The sequence below is a fragment of the Metarhizium robertsii genome (genome assembly GCF_000187425.2).
Source record: "Metarhizium robertsii ARSEF 23 chromosome Unknown MAA_Scf_10, whole genome shotgun sequence".
Classification (NCBI taxonomy): Eukaryota; Fungi; Ascomycota; class Sordariomycetes; order Hypocreales; family Clavicipitaceae; genus Metarhizium; species Metarhizium robertsii.
This window is the reverse complement of record NW_011942150.1, coordinates 523,197-538,177: the sequence shown is the minus strand read 5'-3', so window position 1 is coordinate 538,177 and position 14,981 is coordinate 523,197. Positions and strand designations below refer to the sequence as shown.

The window sequence follows — 14,981 nt, the reverse complement described above, 5'->3', positions numbered from 1 at the left end:
AAAGCCGAGTGGCGCCGCATAACGGAAACATCAATTGATTCGTCGGAGTGCACCACGGAGCGGAATGCAGAGGGCAGGCTGGCATTCTAGTCACAGCTTGAGCATCTTTGTCGAGTTCCATCCGCTGTACAACAGCCGCGCCATCGGGGACTTGACCAGATGCTCAACGTCGTGCACGTCTCACAGCCGCCCACGGCTCTCATCCTTGTTCTATTGACATGTAGTTATATAAAACCTCTGCACGCAAGACCCCTAAACTGGGACCGTGATACAAAAGTGGTCCGCAGCAGCAGCTACCTCCTCGTCTCTAGCGAGACCATCGTGCTCTCCCAGGCTCTTTGCCTCGGCAGACTTGATGTTCTCGATGCTGTCAACAGGACTCTCGCCGTTTGATGACATTTCCCACGGCGAGAGGTTTTCCGCCTTGCCTATGTAAAAGGCCAAATCCGACGTGCTGCGCGGCAGAGTCGTCATGGCTTCCATTGACCGCTGTGCTTGCAGCCCCATTTGATCCGCGCCAGGTCTCTCGATCCAAGAGAAGCCATTTTTCCAGTACGCAAAGCGCTCCCTGTCGTACCTCCATTCGTAATCTTCCCATCGGTCCTCGGCAAGGCACTGCATGTAATGGAGCGAGCTTCCTGGCCACAGAGCCGTCACCTTGCCGTCGTCTGCCCGCTTAACTGCGTCTTGTCAGACTTGCGCCAAGGCCAAATAATCGAGCATGCCAACTCACACCAGCTGCGGCATGTGCCCGTCCACACCATTCCTTTCATGAAACTCTTGGTGTGCTTGTCAAAATCTTCTTGCGCACCTGGGTGTACGTCAAAGGCGAGCGCGCCATGTCTAATCATTCGTTGGAGAAGACGAATAAAGTAGTCACTTGTTGCTTCCAACGGCCCTACATAGAGAATAAGTGTGAGGTGCTTCGCTCCAAGGGGGGAGAGTGTGAAATCTTACCCATGAGGCTGCCATTGGAAATGGGTGTATTCGGGCCCAAGTAGACGAGATAGTTTGGGAAGCCAGAGACACCGGTTCCAAAGTACGAGATTGGATCCTTCCCCCATATATCCTGTAAGTTGAGTCCTTTCCGGCCGATGATGGGGAACCTCGGTCGGAAACTTGTATTGAACCCTGTTGCCGCGACTATGACATCGGCCGGATAGTCCACTCCTCCCGCAACGATGCCGGTTGGTGTCACCCGTTGAATTGGGTCAAAAACAGGCTCAACATTGGGTTCCTGGATGGAAATAAGGTACTGCTCCCCCGGGTTGATACGGCGGCATCCAGCCTCAAAGGACGGGATAAGTCGCCTTTGCAGCTCCTCATCTTTTATAATACATCTCATGCGCGCTTCAAATCGATTCCGCATATCCTGTTGCTCTGGGTTTAGCTTGAAAAATGCACCAAACATGCTATTAAACCGCGATTCGATGTCTTTCCGCAAGTGGATGTAATGTCCTTCATCCTCCCTGAACAATTCCCTCTCCTCGTCTTGGTAGGTGTAATTGCTGTTGCCGGCATTGGGTACAACAACCGGCGGGCAGATCCAAGACGGCGTGCGGATATACACGTTGATATGCTTGCACTTGGCCTGGAGCTGAGGAAGCACTTGGATGGAGCTTGCGCCAGATCCAATGATGGCAACGGTCTTGCCCTCAAGATGGACGGACGAGTCCCACGCGGCAGTGTGTACAGTTGGCCCGGTAAATGTATCCAGACCCTCTATGTTTGGCATTTGTGGGTTGTTCAAGATGCCCCCTGCGTTGACGAGAATTTCGGACTCTATAGTGTCTCCATGGCTCGTCTGGACAGTCCAGGTGCTTGTGTCGTCAGACCAGGTTGCCGACACCACTTTGCGGTTATACGATATGCTTTCGTCCAGACGGAATCGCCTGGCAACTGCTTTGAGATAGTTTTTAATCTCAAACGAAGATGCATACCTGGCTGGTCAGCGGCATAGATTTCGGGGGCAGAGAGCAAAATTGCAACTAACATCCGGGACCAGTCTGGATTTGGTGCAAAGGAGAATTGGTAGCAGTGGCTTGGGACGTCGCATGCGCAGCCTATGGAGTTTGAGCAAGTCGACAAAATTATACGCAGAACAGAGGCGTAAATACGCTACCTGGGTATCGGTTTTCTTGCCAAGTTCCTCCCAGTTCGGAATTCTTTTCCAGTATCTGAAAATCGACAAATGCTGCTAAATGCATCCGAATTTTACAGGCTAAGAGAGGTTAGCAAGGATACTAGATTCCATCAACAGAGTCGAACTGATCTAATTACCCATCAAAATCCCCGAAACTCTATAGTATTGATGTTTAGAGGCTTGTATCAAGATGTTGGACATGACGACATCGGACTTACCCTGCACCAATAATAGTGCATCTGAGGCGCCGAGCTGACGAGCCTTCAGTGCTGTCCATTTTCTTCAAGTTTGCATGCCGTAGGAGAATAGGATTTTTTAACACGACTATTTGGTCAACATGTTCATCCCAAGATAGATTGCTGCTGAGGCAACTACGAACGTCGGCCTGGTCCATCATCTGAAGGGTGGTGAGAGGAGGCGGACCGTCCGGACCGGATACATTTCCGTGCCGTGTCGACTCTGGTCCAGACTCGTGCCAATCCTGTACCGACTAGTTGGGCCAGCGGCAAGACGGCGCCACAGAGCGGTCTGGTGAATAGTCCATGTGACCACGTAGGTGGCCAGGCCAGCGCCCTACGACTGGCAGAAGGGAGCATGGGGTTCGGGCTCAGCTCAAGAGCAGCTCAGCTGGGCTACTGTTACACCCAGCGCCGCCTCTAGTATTGCCGGTCTTGATCCGGATGCCCCGGCCGTGAGATGTGCCTGGCGATACAGCGATACGCACACTTGTGCCCGACGAGGGGACTGGCATCAGTGAAAGCTGGTGTACGACAGGGTGGCCTCGCTGCGTGCTGCATACGCATACTCGAAATACGGAAACAGGAAATAGTCTCTTCTCCGACAATTCATGCAAGTGGCACGAGAGAAGCGATTGAATGACTATGAATGCTCCATCTATACGATGCATAGCAGCTGGGGATCGAAGCTTGCCTGGTCTTACGAACAAGACCTGGGCTATCAAAGAACACTAGAGTATCAAAACCGACCAAGACACCGCAGCTCTATAGTTTGGCTTGTTCTTCGGCAGTGAGAAGTCTCAAAGGCGGCCCTCCTCTACTTCCATCTCCTATTTTGACTATATCGTCTGCCCCGGAAGGCAGTCTATACCTCCACTTCCATCTTAATTCTTTGCCTGCTTTATTCTCCAAACAATCTACAATATACTTGCCAAGAACAGGAAGAAATTTGAAACCACTAGATGCACGTTAGTAACAAACTAGTCAAGAGTCGTTCAAGCCAAGCGTTGAAAGCACATACTGTCCTGAACCACCTGTAGCAATAAAGAGTCCTTGAACATGAGGATGTTTATCGGCAATGAAATCCCCTTCGGGCGTATCCGAATACCAGCAGAGGCGCAGCCGGGACCAAGGCCGCTCAGCAAATTCCGGAACAAGGTCTCTCAGTCCATCCCTCAGTCCTTGTTGCGCATCCTCCGGCATATAGGAACTACGTGCGTTGTTGCCGTCGCGCCGCGGGCACGAAACGACCCTCGCTGGCGAATGTCCATCGTCAACCCTCTCCTCAGTGGCATATCCCCAACCGTGGCGAGCCACCTTGAGGATATTCGAGCCGGGAGTGGGCGGGAAAACAAACACCCCCTTATTGGAATTGATCATGACGGGCATGTTTCTCAAGCGCGCGGCTTCTCCTTCTGTCAACTGGATAAACCCAACGGGCTGCGCTGACGCCGAGCTGGCGTGTCCCACGGGCAGCAGGTGGTTTGTCCATGCTCCCGTGGCGAGGATGACGAGAGATGCCCGAATCGGAGGGCCTCGCACAACCTTGACCCCGACAACCCTGGACTCCTGATACACCAGAGACGCGGCGGTGCCTCTTGCGCCGGTAACAAATGAGACACCCGCGAGGCTGCAGCGAGCGGCTAGCTGCGCAATACTCGAAGCTGCGTCTGCCCATCCCCCTTTTGGGTTGTAATAGGCGCTCATTCCTTCCAGCTTGCCGGGTATGCCCGGGCGTATCGAGCGCATCCGAGTGGCATCAGCATACTCCTCGATGGTTTTGCCCAGCTGCTCATCGACCTGCTTTGACTTGGCCGTGTACTCAAACCCCCCCTTCTCATTGAGCATGAGAAATCCGGCTTGGTGGTAGTGGTCGGGGTACTCGGTGGCCCAGAGTTGGACGGCCTCCCTGGCCAACTTGCTGTAGAAAGCGTCTCCGTAGTCGAATCTGATGATGCGGGAAATGTCAACGCTGCTCCCATCTACCGCGGGGGGCAGGTAACGATCCAGGACGGTGACGTTGGTGTACCCTCGCGTGGTAAGCTCCAGGGCCGTTGAGAGGCCAAACACACCAGCACCAATAACGACGACGGCATCTGATTTGGAGGGGTGGCTTTCGGACACCATTTTTTTTTAATTTGCTGTCGTGTAGTTTGTCGTCGAATAGCAGACTATCGGCCACGCCACGTAGTATGGTTGCTCATGAGCTCCATGAGTAACTGTACGTCCAAAGTCTTTTTAAGTTGTCGGCTGCCCCCTCGTTCAAGGCCCACCGCCTCGTTGTCTGTACAATGCACGACTTGTGCTCCTGCTTCTGTGGCGTCCGCCTTGTCCAGTAATGTTGCTGGTGTGGGCACGGAGGACTGAAACAAGGGCCATCAAGTATGGGTACGGGTGCGGTCCGGATTCCGGCTCATACGTGTTGAATGTCATCGAGGGCTACCGAGGGTCTGGGCACTGAGAACGGCATCGCGGTGAGTGATGCCGTGGTGTGGAAGGGCAATGTCTGGGTATAATAGAGTTTTCACGACGTATTCTTCAGCTGCAGCTATACCGTCGTGCTCAAGTCGCAGCGCTTTACTATTCATCCAACTTCATAACCAAGCATCGGAATTCCAAGCGCACAATGAGCTGGCTCGGTTTTGGGCAGAGCACAACGAAGTGTGACGAGGAACCGAAAACGGGACAAGCTTTACCGGCAGCATGGTACACGTCCCCTGCCATGTATGAGCTTGAGAGGCGAGCCATCTTTTCCAAGAAGTGGTTGCTCGTTACCCATGTATTGCGATTTCCGGACATTGGCCACTTTGTGCGAATAACAGAGGCTGGCTATACGTTCTTTTTGATTAGAGACCGCCAGGGCCAAATTCGGGCGCATCACAACATTTGCAGGCACCGCGCCTATCCCATTGTCGAGAAGGACTCTGGCAAGGCATCCGTTTTGGCATGCAAATACCATGGTGAGACACTAGATTGGCCATGGAACGCTTGTATTCAGAGTTTCTAACTATTCTGTAAAGGCTGGTCGTATGGTTTTGACGGCCACTTGGCCAAGGCACCTAAATATCAGGAAATTTCTTCGTTCAAGAAGGAAGACAATGGGTTGTACCGCGTGCATGTGCATGTCGATAACCTGGGCTTCGTCTGGGTAAATCTTGACGCAAACGATACACCCTCGGTTCCTTGGGAACAGGACTTTGCTACAGTCGACTTTCAACCACGGTTGTTGGAGTTTGACATGAACAAGTACCATTTCGATCACGAGTGGGAAATGACCGGGGACTACAACTGGAAGGTGCTCGCAGACAACTACAACGAGGTACGTGGCCGCAGTGGTACAGCAAAAGAATGCAAAGAAGATGGATATAAACTCACATGCACAAAAAAGTGTTACCATTGCCCTACGGGGCATCCTGCACTTCCCGCCGTCACAGACTTGGCCAAATACTGGGTTGAGACATCGGGAGCTCACATCCAACACTATGCAGTTGACAGACAAGACGAAGAGTCGAAAAGTTTAGGCAACGTGAGCACATACTTGTACCCCAATGCCTCGATGACGGTAACGTACGTGATCGACTTTGGCGAACAACATGTGAGCAACCTTACTAACGGTAATCGCCTGCCACAGACCGCACTTCTTCTTCATTCAGCGCTGCGTACCCATGTCCGCGACCCAAACGCACATGGAGTACGAGGTGTACAGACACGACGACGCCACGGACGCTGAATTCACCGAGGTCAGCGACTTCTTCAAGACCATTATGCGAGAGGACAAGAATCTCTGCAACGGCGCGCAGAAGAATCTGAATTCCGGCATATTCCTCCACGGGGAGCTGCACCCCCGCGTAGAAAAGGTAGGTTCGCGCCCGCCGCACAATTCTTCACACCGTTCTGACTCGCCGTCGCACAGGGGCCGTTGTTCTTTCAAAAGCTGACCCGCGACCTGGTGACTACACATCACGAAGCGGAGGAGGCGGCCGGGGCGGAAATCCGGCCCGCGGTGCCCAAACACAAGGTCACGACGACGGTGCAAGCGGACATGGACTTGTGCAGCCGGCTAGAGTGTGAATCGAGCCGCAAAGCAAACTGCGAATTGGCATGGTAGTCAGAAAGGGTTATTCACTAGCAGACAGACAGACGGGACATGGAATAGTGTCATCAGAATGAATCAAAGCTTAGCCAATTGTCAATCGCCTTGCCAAAGTCGTTGGCCTGAAGAAACAAGTGTTCCTGCCCGTCCCGGCCGCCGATGCCCTCGAAGAAGCGGTCCTCCACCGACACGCCAATGCCCGGCGTCGCCTCGTCCTCGGCGCCCATGTTGGTCTCGAGGAGGCGCGGCGTAGGGGGCACATCCTCGTTTGGCGCGTAGGCAGGCGTCTCTTTGGAGACGGCCTTGTGGCCGGATATGCCCGCCGAGCCGACGAGGTCGAACTCGGCGGCGGTCGGCGCGTCGCCCGGGCGAGGCTTGCTGCCGACTTTGAGCGTCTTGCCAAAGATGGACTGGTCGGCGCCGGCGTCGGGGCGCCCGGCGCGCTCGTAGATGAGAATGTCCCAGAGGAGCTGGGCGTCGATGGAAAAGGACGTGCGGCCGCCGACGACTTGTCCGTCGAGCGAGTCGGACGGGACGACGCCCACGCTTTCTCGCAGCTTGGCGAGGTTATTCGCCTAGATGTCCATGGTCAGCGACTGGAACTGCGCGAGTCGGTGCTGGTCCATGTGCGTGTGATAATACCATGATGGACACGCAGGGCCATGTGCCCCCCATTCTTCGCAGACAACTCATGCACTTGTCGAATCCCTGCTGCGCCTTGTCTCGCAGCGCTCGGTCTTGGACGAAGCTGTGCTGGAGGTGAATGGTGGCCACGATGGCGATGCAATGGGCCAGCGATGGGTCGGAAATGTGAAACGACTTCTTGTCCAGCAGATTAATAAAGTATACGATCCACCCGGCGTGCCGGTTAATGTATTCAAACGAGTGGTGAATGAAGGATTGAGGCACTGTGTGGCGACAGTTCTTGAGCCGCATCGACAGCAGGAACGGGTGGTTGAGTATGCATGGAATCACGGCATACACAATCTGTACAAAGAGCCAGGGGCCCCAATAGTTGCGGTGCTGCTCGAGCGAATCTTGGTCCTGGTCTGCAAACTTATTAGCAGCAAAGCGGTACTTCAACGGCACGCGGCAGTCAAACTCGAGGTGCAGATGCATGATTTCCGAGTAATCCGAGCGCTGGTTCCATGGCGGGAGCGCGTCCGAGGGAACGCGGCTCGCGGCGTACGCCCTGGCCATTCTCCAAGCCTCGCTCAGCTCGAGGGCATACTTCATGATGCCCGAGTCCATCTGGCTGTGCCCGAGAGCCGCCCCTGATGGCGGACATGACGGCTCGACGCCCGAAAGAGCCGCCGCGTGGATTTGGGAGATTGAAGGCGCGTTGCTGCAGGAGAGGGCACTGCCGGGACCGGTGGTTGGGGGGATGCAGCCTTGCAGATTCTGGAGCATAATGATGCCGTGGACGCAGTCGTTGAACTCTTGCGCGTCTCCAAGCATGTTGTTGGGCTGCACGCATTGAGCGAGTTGACTTGCCATGGCTACGTGCAGTCCTGCCTGGGCAACCTTGCCATCTACGACGCTCGACGAGTTAGCCAAAGCCGCTCATGACGGCGAGAATTGTAGTCATTTGTCGTCACCTGCAAACTCGACCATGCTAAGAATGCACAGTGTCTGGAGGGTGGACAGCTCGGCTTCCGAACTGGCGATGCGGCTCATGACGGCGCTCCGTGCCTCCTTTTCCATGGAATCCAGCTTGTCGCGCTTTTGAGGCGTGAGCGTGCCGGGTGGATATCGAAGGCTCAGTGTCTGCAGTGCGAGGATTAGTTCAAGATCCCGAAACGTCAAGGACTCTAGGAATGTGTCGGGGTTGAACAGCGAGATGGGTTGTCCGTGACACCACGTCATGTAGAGCCGGCCCATGGACAGTAGCTTCTCTTTGTGCACGAGTAAATCGCTGCTAGACAGTCAGTATACGTAATAGCCGGATTCAGGCAAGATTAAACATTGACCGGTTGTGGACATACAAGAGCTCTTCACCGCACTCCTCGCCCACATCCCACCATGAAATGTCTCCAACACACGATGCTCGACTGCTGGTCGGCCGTGGATATGGCGTCACAGACTGGCGACTAGACATGGCCACGGGGCTGCGTGAATTAACTCGTGCCAAACCTCTCGGTATTCGTGGCCAATCCGTCTCTCACCTGAGCCGCTGTATAAGCTGGTCCATTTTCCCCTCGAGACTGTCAATCCGATGCGCCTACTCTCCCCGTCAGCCCGATGCCGTGGCAAACTCGGTACGCAGCAGGGGAAAAGGCCTCACCATTTTTCTGTCATGCCTAGCTTGACTGCCCGATTCCCCCGCCGCGGCGTTGTATACGCAACGCTGGCCAAGGCGCTCGCAATAGGAGCAGATTGGTCGCTCTCCCGGACATCGTGACTTTTTCCTCCTACGATCCATGTGTCAACCAAAAAAAACCGGCCATCTCACAAGGTTCCAGGGTGAGGCGTGAATACCGACAAGGCTCGCAAGCCTGACGCGCTCGCTTCGCATAGCGACCGCCGTCCATTATCAGATGGGCTCTTGGGCGATGGACGTCGACGAAGGGGTGAGGAGAGGGAGCGATGCCGGGGTAATCCACATTTGCCGGCGCAAGATAAGAGGTGCCCGGCCGCGGATTGGGCTGCATCTCACCGAGAAGCCACAGTTTGCCGGTGCGGGGGAAACATGGTTGTGCTGGTCAGCTCATGTCTATTCAAGACGGGTTGTGTCCATGCCAGCCCAACCACGGGTCTTGTGACCAGCCAAGGCTGACACGGCCGGTTGCCAAGTACGGACACGGTGAACGGATTCAACTACATGTGTAGTTTCATGTTGCCAAGTTGTCTTGGGCCTGCTTCTACCAGCCCTTGATGCGTGCTGCGCGTCGCCAAGCCATGGCCCCCAGCCTCACAAGCAGCGAGGCATCTGCAACAAACGGATCATTGTCTACCGACCACCTTTCTGCGGTGCTTCCTGTACGAGTTCATCATGTTCGGCAGTGGGCACGTGCCAGTCATCTACCAGATACTATATACGCTGGGTGGCGTATGCCATCGTGGACAGTTTCAACCCAAACGGATGGCAACACGGACAACCTTTCAATAGCGGATTGATGCCCGATGAAACCATGGACTCTGCTGTGTGCCCACAAGATGCTTGATTGACGGGTTTGCAAACAGCAAGAACCTGGCTGTGGCATGGACAGAGAATCAGTCTCAGAAACTGAACCATAATGGTATGTACTAAGCCTTGAATAGACTATCCATGCTCCCATTGCCGGTGTGTTCCGCTAGGGTAGACGTCCCAAAATAAATAAAACTACTTTGCTGTGCGAGTAGTTTGTCGTTTGTAAGGAATAAGTTGTGCAAGCGGTGACGCCAGAGGCTCCGTGTTTGCGTCCTGACAACGTCCATCATGTGCTGGCTTTATTGTTCCCTTACCAGACACCATTTTTGCTTGCTCAGCACATGCAACCCTCAACCCTGGCGATGGCAGAAGAACAAGAAGGCTGCTACCGTCAGACAGAAACTTGTTAGCATGAAACTTGAAAAGAAGCGCAAGCCATCAGTCTTTCTCCATGTCACCATGTAAGCTGTAGCCCTCGAAACAAGTGCCAACGGTGCGCGCGTTATTCATCCATGTGCTTGTCGAAAAGATGAATTCAAGGGATTAAATAAAATCATTTGTGCCTCCTTCATGGGCTAATGGAAGAAGGTTTTTTTTTTCTACTTAAGCATTAGATTAAGAAACAAAGATGGCCCCTTGTTTTGTTCAAACTCTCCGTCTATTGTCTTTGCTGGACTACAAAATACTCGCGTGAGAAGCGTCACCAACGCATAGGTGTGGGATAGTTGCGAAGAGATCAGCCTTTTGCTCATGTGGTTATCCTAGGAGGTCCAGCAAACGGTGTAATAAAAAGAGGGCGGCAATATCGTCCTGTTGACTTTGCACTGAAATCTTCTCATGTGAGTCGGCATGGGCCAATGAAGAGGAATATGAATGAGCTTGGTAGACGCGTATGTTTGGAGGCTAGCGGTTCATCAAGTTGTAGAGTCTGACCGTTGACCCAAATTCATATTAAGTGGACTGGGATCAATTGACAGACAAAATATCCCGCAGATTTTCTCAAACGTGGGAGGAGCCTGGAAGATACGGTTGTGGTGTGCCTTTCTAAAAACACCAGGCTTTTCTCTCCTTTGCATCTCACTTGCCATACTGGATTACGCAGAGAATGTCCAGGCCAAATTTCCTCTTGGAAGATCTCAGTGCTCTTTTAGTGGAGATTGCCCGATTTCGAGCTGGTCATACTTGGGACCTGGGGTTTACGACCTCCCATGCAATACGTCAGGGTCTTCATTTGAGGTCGATTATTGGTAGCTATATGAAAAGACTCAAATCACACTTGAAAGTGGCAACGACACCATACCAGTTAGATATAGTGTGTATTAATCCTGGTGGCATTTGGTCTACTTTACGTGACAGCTATAAATATATAGGTCCATTGGGTACAGCATCCCTCTCTATTGTATCATGAATGTTGACGTAGATATTCATCTTGCTCAAAGGGCCGATAAATAGCCGATAGAAAGGATAATACATGATTCACGCCAAATTTCGCTATAGGCTCTACTGGGCCCAGGTGTCTATAACACCTGTTCAATGTCACCAAGAAGACTAGTAGTGGTCATCTTATGTGAGTACAGACACAAAACTATCACCATCTATAACTAAATTTCGAGGCAAAAAGTTGTTGGACACGGCATATCCCAGAAAACGAAGCTTCACCTTTACAGAACATGCTCAAGAGTCTTTCCAGTCAATGGCAGCCATACACGTCACGACCCAGAGCTTCGTCAAATCCGCAAGTAATTTCTCAGCGCCGTGACGGTACCGGCGAGTACTCCGTAAAAAGTCCAATGAATGATTCTATAGCACAGGGCAGCAGAATTGAATATCCTGTTTCGCATTCCCACATGGACCGGGCTACCCTGAAGACAGCAAGCTTCAGGTTGTACACGCCGGTGGCGTCCAAATTCAAACCTCACATACCACAACTCAATTTGATGGCTTGAAATATATGGCGTGCAATAATACACCCTCCCCCGGTATCCTGTACACTCCACATGTTGAAGTCATTTGCCCATGCTGCCCTTTACCACATCATGCCTCTCGTGATCCCTGCCATGTCGATTGATAAACAGACATTGGCAGGCTCACAATTCATAAATCTCGGCTGATGAAACAAACATTGAATCCAAGCCGCTCACGAATCCCTGTACACTTGCTACACGGCCGCTCACGACCATCAATGATAGGTGGTTATCCCATCAGCGTTGTATTGTAGCCACCTTGTCAACCCGCCTCATCTGCGACTTGACTCCATACATGTATTGACTTGACACGACAAGCAACCATGGACCAGACCCCACAGTTTTCAAAATGATGCTGCAATCAGAGGCGCATGCTCATGCTGGCAGACGACTTGTGGCCCGGGCTCGCCAAGAAGCGGCGTGGAAACAATGGTCGCCGGTCGAGGGCACAAGATTTGCGCTGCTGCTGCATTGTGACACGGCCGATCCACCGACTCCCATTCGCACATGGTTCCGTTGGATACATCACGTCGCCCAAGCCAACAGCGACGGGGAGAAGCTTGTCTGTTAACTTTATTGCTGTCCCTACCCCCACTCTGTGTGCGCCGGCGTCACAAAACTTGCCAAGAGCCCTTGAACTGCCACTCGACGTGGCTGCCGTGACACCGCGAGGGGGTCGGCGGTTTTGCCGTCGTGATTCGCCGTGGCGACGGGCATGAAAGTTTAAACCCACTGGGTTGCTCGCACGGCAGATGTGTCAGTTTTATTGAATCTGGGCTGTGCAATCCGTGGGGAAGCCGCGTCGACGCATCACTGGCAAAACAGACATGGCGTCAGCAACCGGCATCTGCTTGCTTGATATTGCCAAGACGTTCAAGCCGAGCGACCCCATGTACGAGTCGGTCGCGCGTACTGGCCTGCTTGATACTGGCTTACATGGACGAGCTTGGCAGGCAGGCAGGCGGGCGCGTAGTGGCAGTGCCGTGGTCGATGCTCTATTTGCCTGCTTTTGCACTTGGGAGTCGACCATGCTTGGATACATGAAACGTGTTTACACGGGTGGATACCGGGACTTTTGACTTGCGGAATGCAACCGCGCACAACATGGGAATTTTATGCTTGTGTCTTCCTATCATAGGTCCCCCGGGTCCGCATGCGCTCGAGGCCGTGGCACACACAATAGGCTTGTAGTGGCAATAAACCGTGGATTGCGACACTGCCCGTGTCGTGATTTGACATGGCCGTGTTCTAGATGTAGATCCTGACTCTTTCGCAGACCGGGTGAAGTCGGGGGTCTCTGATGCCACAAGCAAGAGAGCTTCTTTGTTCCGAAACCCTCAGTCTTACTAGGCCACAACCGTCATCAACGCGAGCGACGGCCAGAGCAAAGTCCAAACATGGCTCGACGGCGTTCTTGACGGACCCCATGTGTCGGCCTGCGTGCGAGTCGTCCCTACATGTATCCACATTGGCCCTCGTTTATACCCGACCTTTGGCTCTGTATTATGCCGATTGAGAGCCCAAATTTGCCAATAATGGCTGCGAAAAGTCCGAATCTGACTCCTTCAGGTTAGTCGCTAGCCATATCCGGTTACACTGCCTTTCTCGCCGGCCAGGCTTGTATATGTTGCTTTGTGACGCTACAAGTCGTGCATGCGAGCCTTGCTCCCGGCTGATTCGTAACAAGGCCTCTTTGTCGCAAAGGAATCGGAGTTGACAAGTATTCCTTGCAGATGAGATATTCGGAGGCCAAGATTTCATCGCCGTGAGCCATTTGCTTCCCAAGTACTACGCTTGAATCACGTATGCGCAATGCGCAATACAACCGAATCCGCGCGCTGGCACACCCACAACAGGGCCCCTTGTTCAGCTAAGCAACGAATATGCAAGATGGCATTTTTTTCTCGACTCGCCTTGTCTTTGGCTTGGCTGCGAGTGAATGGTGTGATGGAGCAAACGATGCATCGAGCATTGCTTCCTCCAGAGCTGTCTCTTCAATGTCCCATGGTGCAGTATATATAGCCTCCAACGAGCTTCATCCGCCATGCCATCCAGCCTCTCCAAGCAAGCTGCCCATTCTTTTACCCATTCATCCCCCATCATAGCAGCACACGCCCTACATCTATCATACTCATTCCCTCCTCACCATGAAGAACAGCTCGGCTGCTCTGGGCTCACCCACAGTGAGCGTGATGCCTCTCGACTTTGGCCACGTCGACTCGGCTCACCACGCCCACGTTGCCATTGTCGGCGCGGGCCCCCGAGGAACGAGTTCGCTGGAGCGTCTATGCTCGTCAGCATCGGAGTTCCTTGGACCATCCGGAAAGCTTACCGTGCACGTGGTAGACCCATCTCCTCCGGGCCCGGGCATGGTGTGGCGTAGAGACCAGTCATCGCAGCTCCTGATGAACACGGTCACCTCGCAGGTCACCCTGTTCACCGACGACAGCGTGGTCTGCGCCGGGCCCATCCGCCCTGGCCCGAGTCTGCACGACTGGGCCAGGGAGGCGGAGCCAGACCTGGGGCCAGACGACTACGCCACGCGCTCCCAGTACGGCGGCTACCTGGAGTGGGTGTTTGGCGAGGTGGTGCGAAGGGCGCCGCCCAACGTCGCCATCGAGGTGCACTCGGCGCTTGCCGTGCGGCTCAACGACGCCATCGACGGCAGCCAGACGCTGACCCTGTCGACGGGCAAGACCCTGCCCGGGCTGGCGGCCGTCATCCTCGCCCAGGGCCATCTGCCCCTGCACATGGACCCTGAGCTGAAGAGGCTGGCCGACTATGCGGCCGAGAATGCGCTGCGCCACTTTGCCCCCAGCAACCCGGCCGATCTGGATCTGTCCGTCATCCAGCCCGGGGAGGCCGTCGTGCTCCGCGGCCTCGGCCTCAACTTCTTCGACCACATGGCCCTGCTGACGACGGGCCGCGGCGGACGCTTCACCACCTCGCCCCAGGGCAAGCTCGTCTACCACGCCTCGGGACGCGAGCCGCACATGTACGCCGGCTCGCGTCGGGGCATCCCGTACCACGCGCGCGGCGACAACGCCCAGGGCGCGTTTGGCCGCCACATGCCGCTGGTGCTGACGGAGGACGTGATTGCCCAGTTCCACCGGCGCGCCAACGCCGGCAACGCGCCCGACTTTTTCACGGACATTTGGCCGCTGGCCGCCAAGGAAGTCGAAGTCGTCTACTACGAGGCGCTGCTCCGCGCCCGACAAAAGGGCGCCGCCGTGCCCTCGCACTTCCGCCAGCGGTTCCTGGCCGCGCCCCACGAGAGCCGCCACGAGGCCCAGCTCCTCGAGGAGTTTGGCATCGCCAAGGCCGACCGGTGGTCGTGGGAGCGCATCCAGCGGCCCCAGGGCAGCCGCGCCTTGGCCACGGCGGGCGCCTGGAAGACGTGGCTGCTCGACCACCT

At 54.4% G+C, this 14,981-nt stretch overlaps 4 protein-coding genes across 4 annotated transcripts; 1 reads left to right on the top strand and 3 right to left on the bottom strand.

Moving 5' to 3' along the window:
• Positions 1-252: 252 nt before the first annotated feature.
• Positions 253-2,344, bottom strand: MAA_07782 (Flavin monooxygenase-like protein; the record flags this gene model as incomplete). The annotated part of the gene is made up of 6 exons (XM_007825780.2): positions 253-680; positions 734-898; positions 958-1,940; positions 1,994-2,063; positions 2,123-2,221; positions 2,281-2,344. The coding sequence occupies 6 exons, from the start codon at positions 2,342-2,344 to the stop codon at positions 253-255; spliced, it is 1,809 nt and encodes a 602-aa protein (XP_007823971.2).
• Positions 2,345-3,144: 800 nt separating this feature from the next.
• MAA_07783 (FAD dependent oxidoreductase) lies at positions 3,145-4,506 on the bottom strand (the record flags this gene model as incomplete). Its single annotated transcript, XM_007825781.2, has 2 exons — positions 3,145-3,337; positions 3,401-4,506. The coding sequence occupies 2 exons, from the start codon at positions 4,504-4,506 to the stop codon at positions 3,145-3,147; spliced, it is 1,299 nt and encodes a 432-aa protein (XP_007823972.2).
• Positions 4,507-5,005: 499 nt separating this feature from the next.
• Positions 5,006-6,450, top strand: MAA_07784 (Rieske [2Fe-2S] iron-sulfur domain protein; the record flags this gene model as incomplete). The annotated part of the gene is made up of 4 exons (XM_007825782.1): positions 5,006-5,339; positions 5,400-5,974; positions 6,033-6,240; positions 6,293-6,450. 4 exons carry the CDS (start codon positions 5,006-5,008, stop codon positions 6,448-6,450), a joined length of 1,275 nt encoding a protein of 424 aa, XP_007823973.1.
• Positions 6,451-6,540: 90 nt separating this feature from the next.
• On the bottom strand, positions 6,541-8,570 carry MAA_07785 (uncharacterized protein; the record flags this gene model as incomplete). The annotated part of the gene is made up of 4 exons (XM_007825783.2): positions 6,541-7,047; positions 7,115-8,004; positions 8,071-8,387; positions 8,458-8,570. The coding sequence occupies 4 exons, from the start codon at positions 8,568-8,570 to the stop codon at positions 6,541-6,543; spliced, it is 1,827 nt and encodes a 608-aa protein (XP_007823974.2).
• Between the last annotated feature and the right edge of the window lie 6,411 nt (positions 8,571-14,981).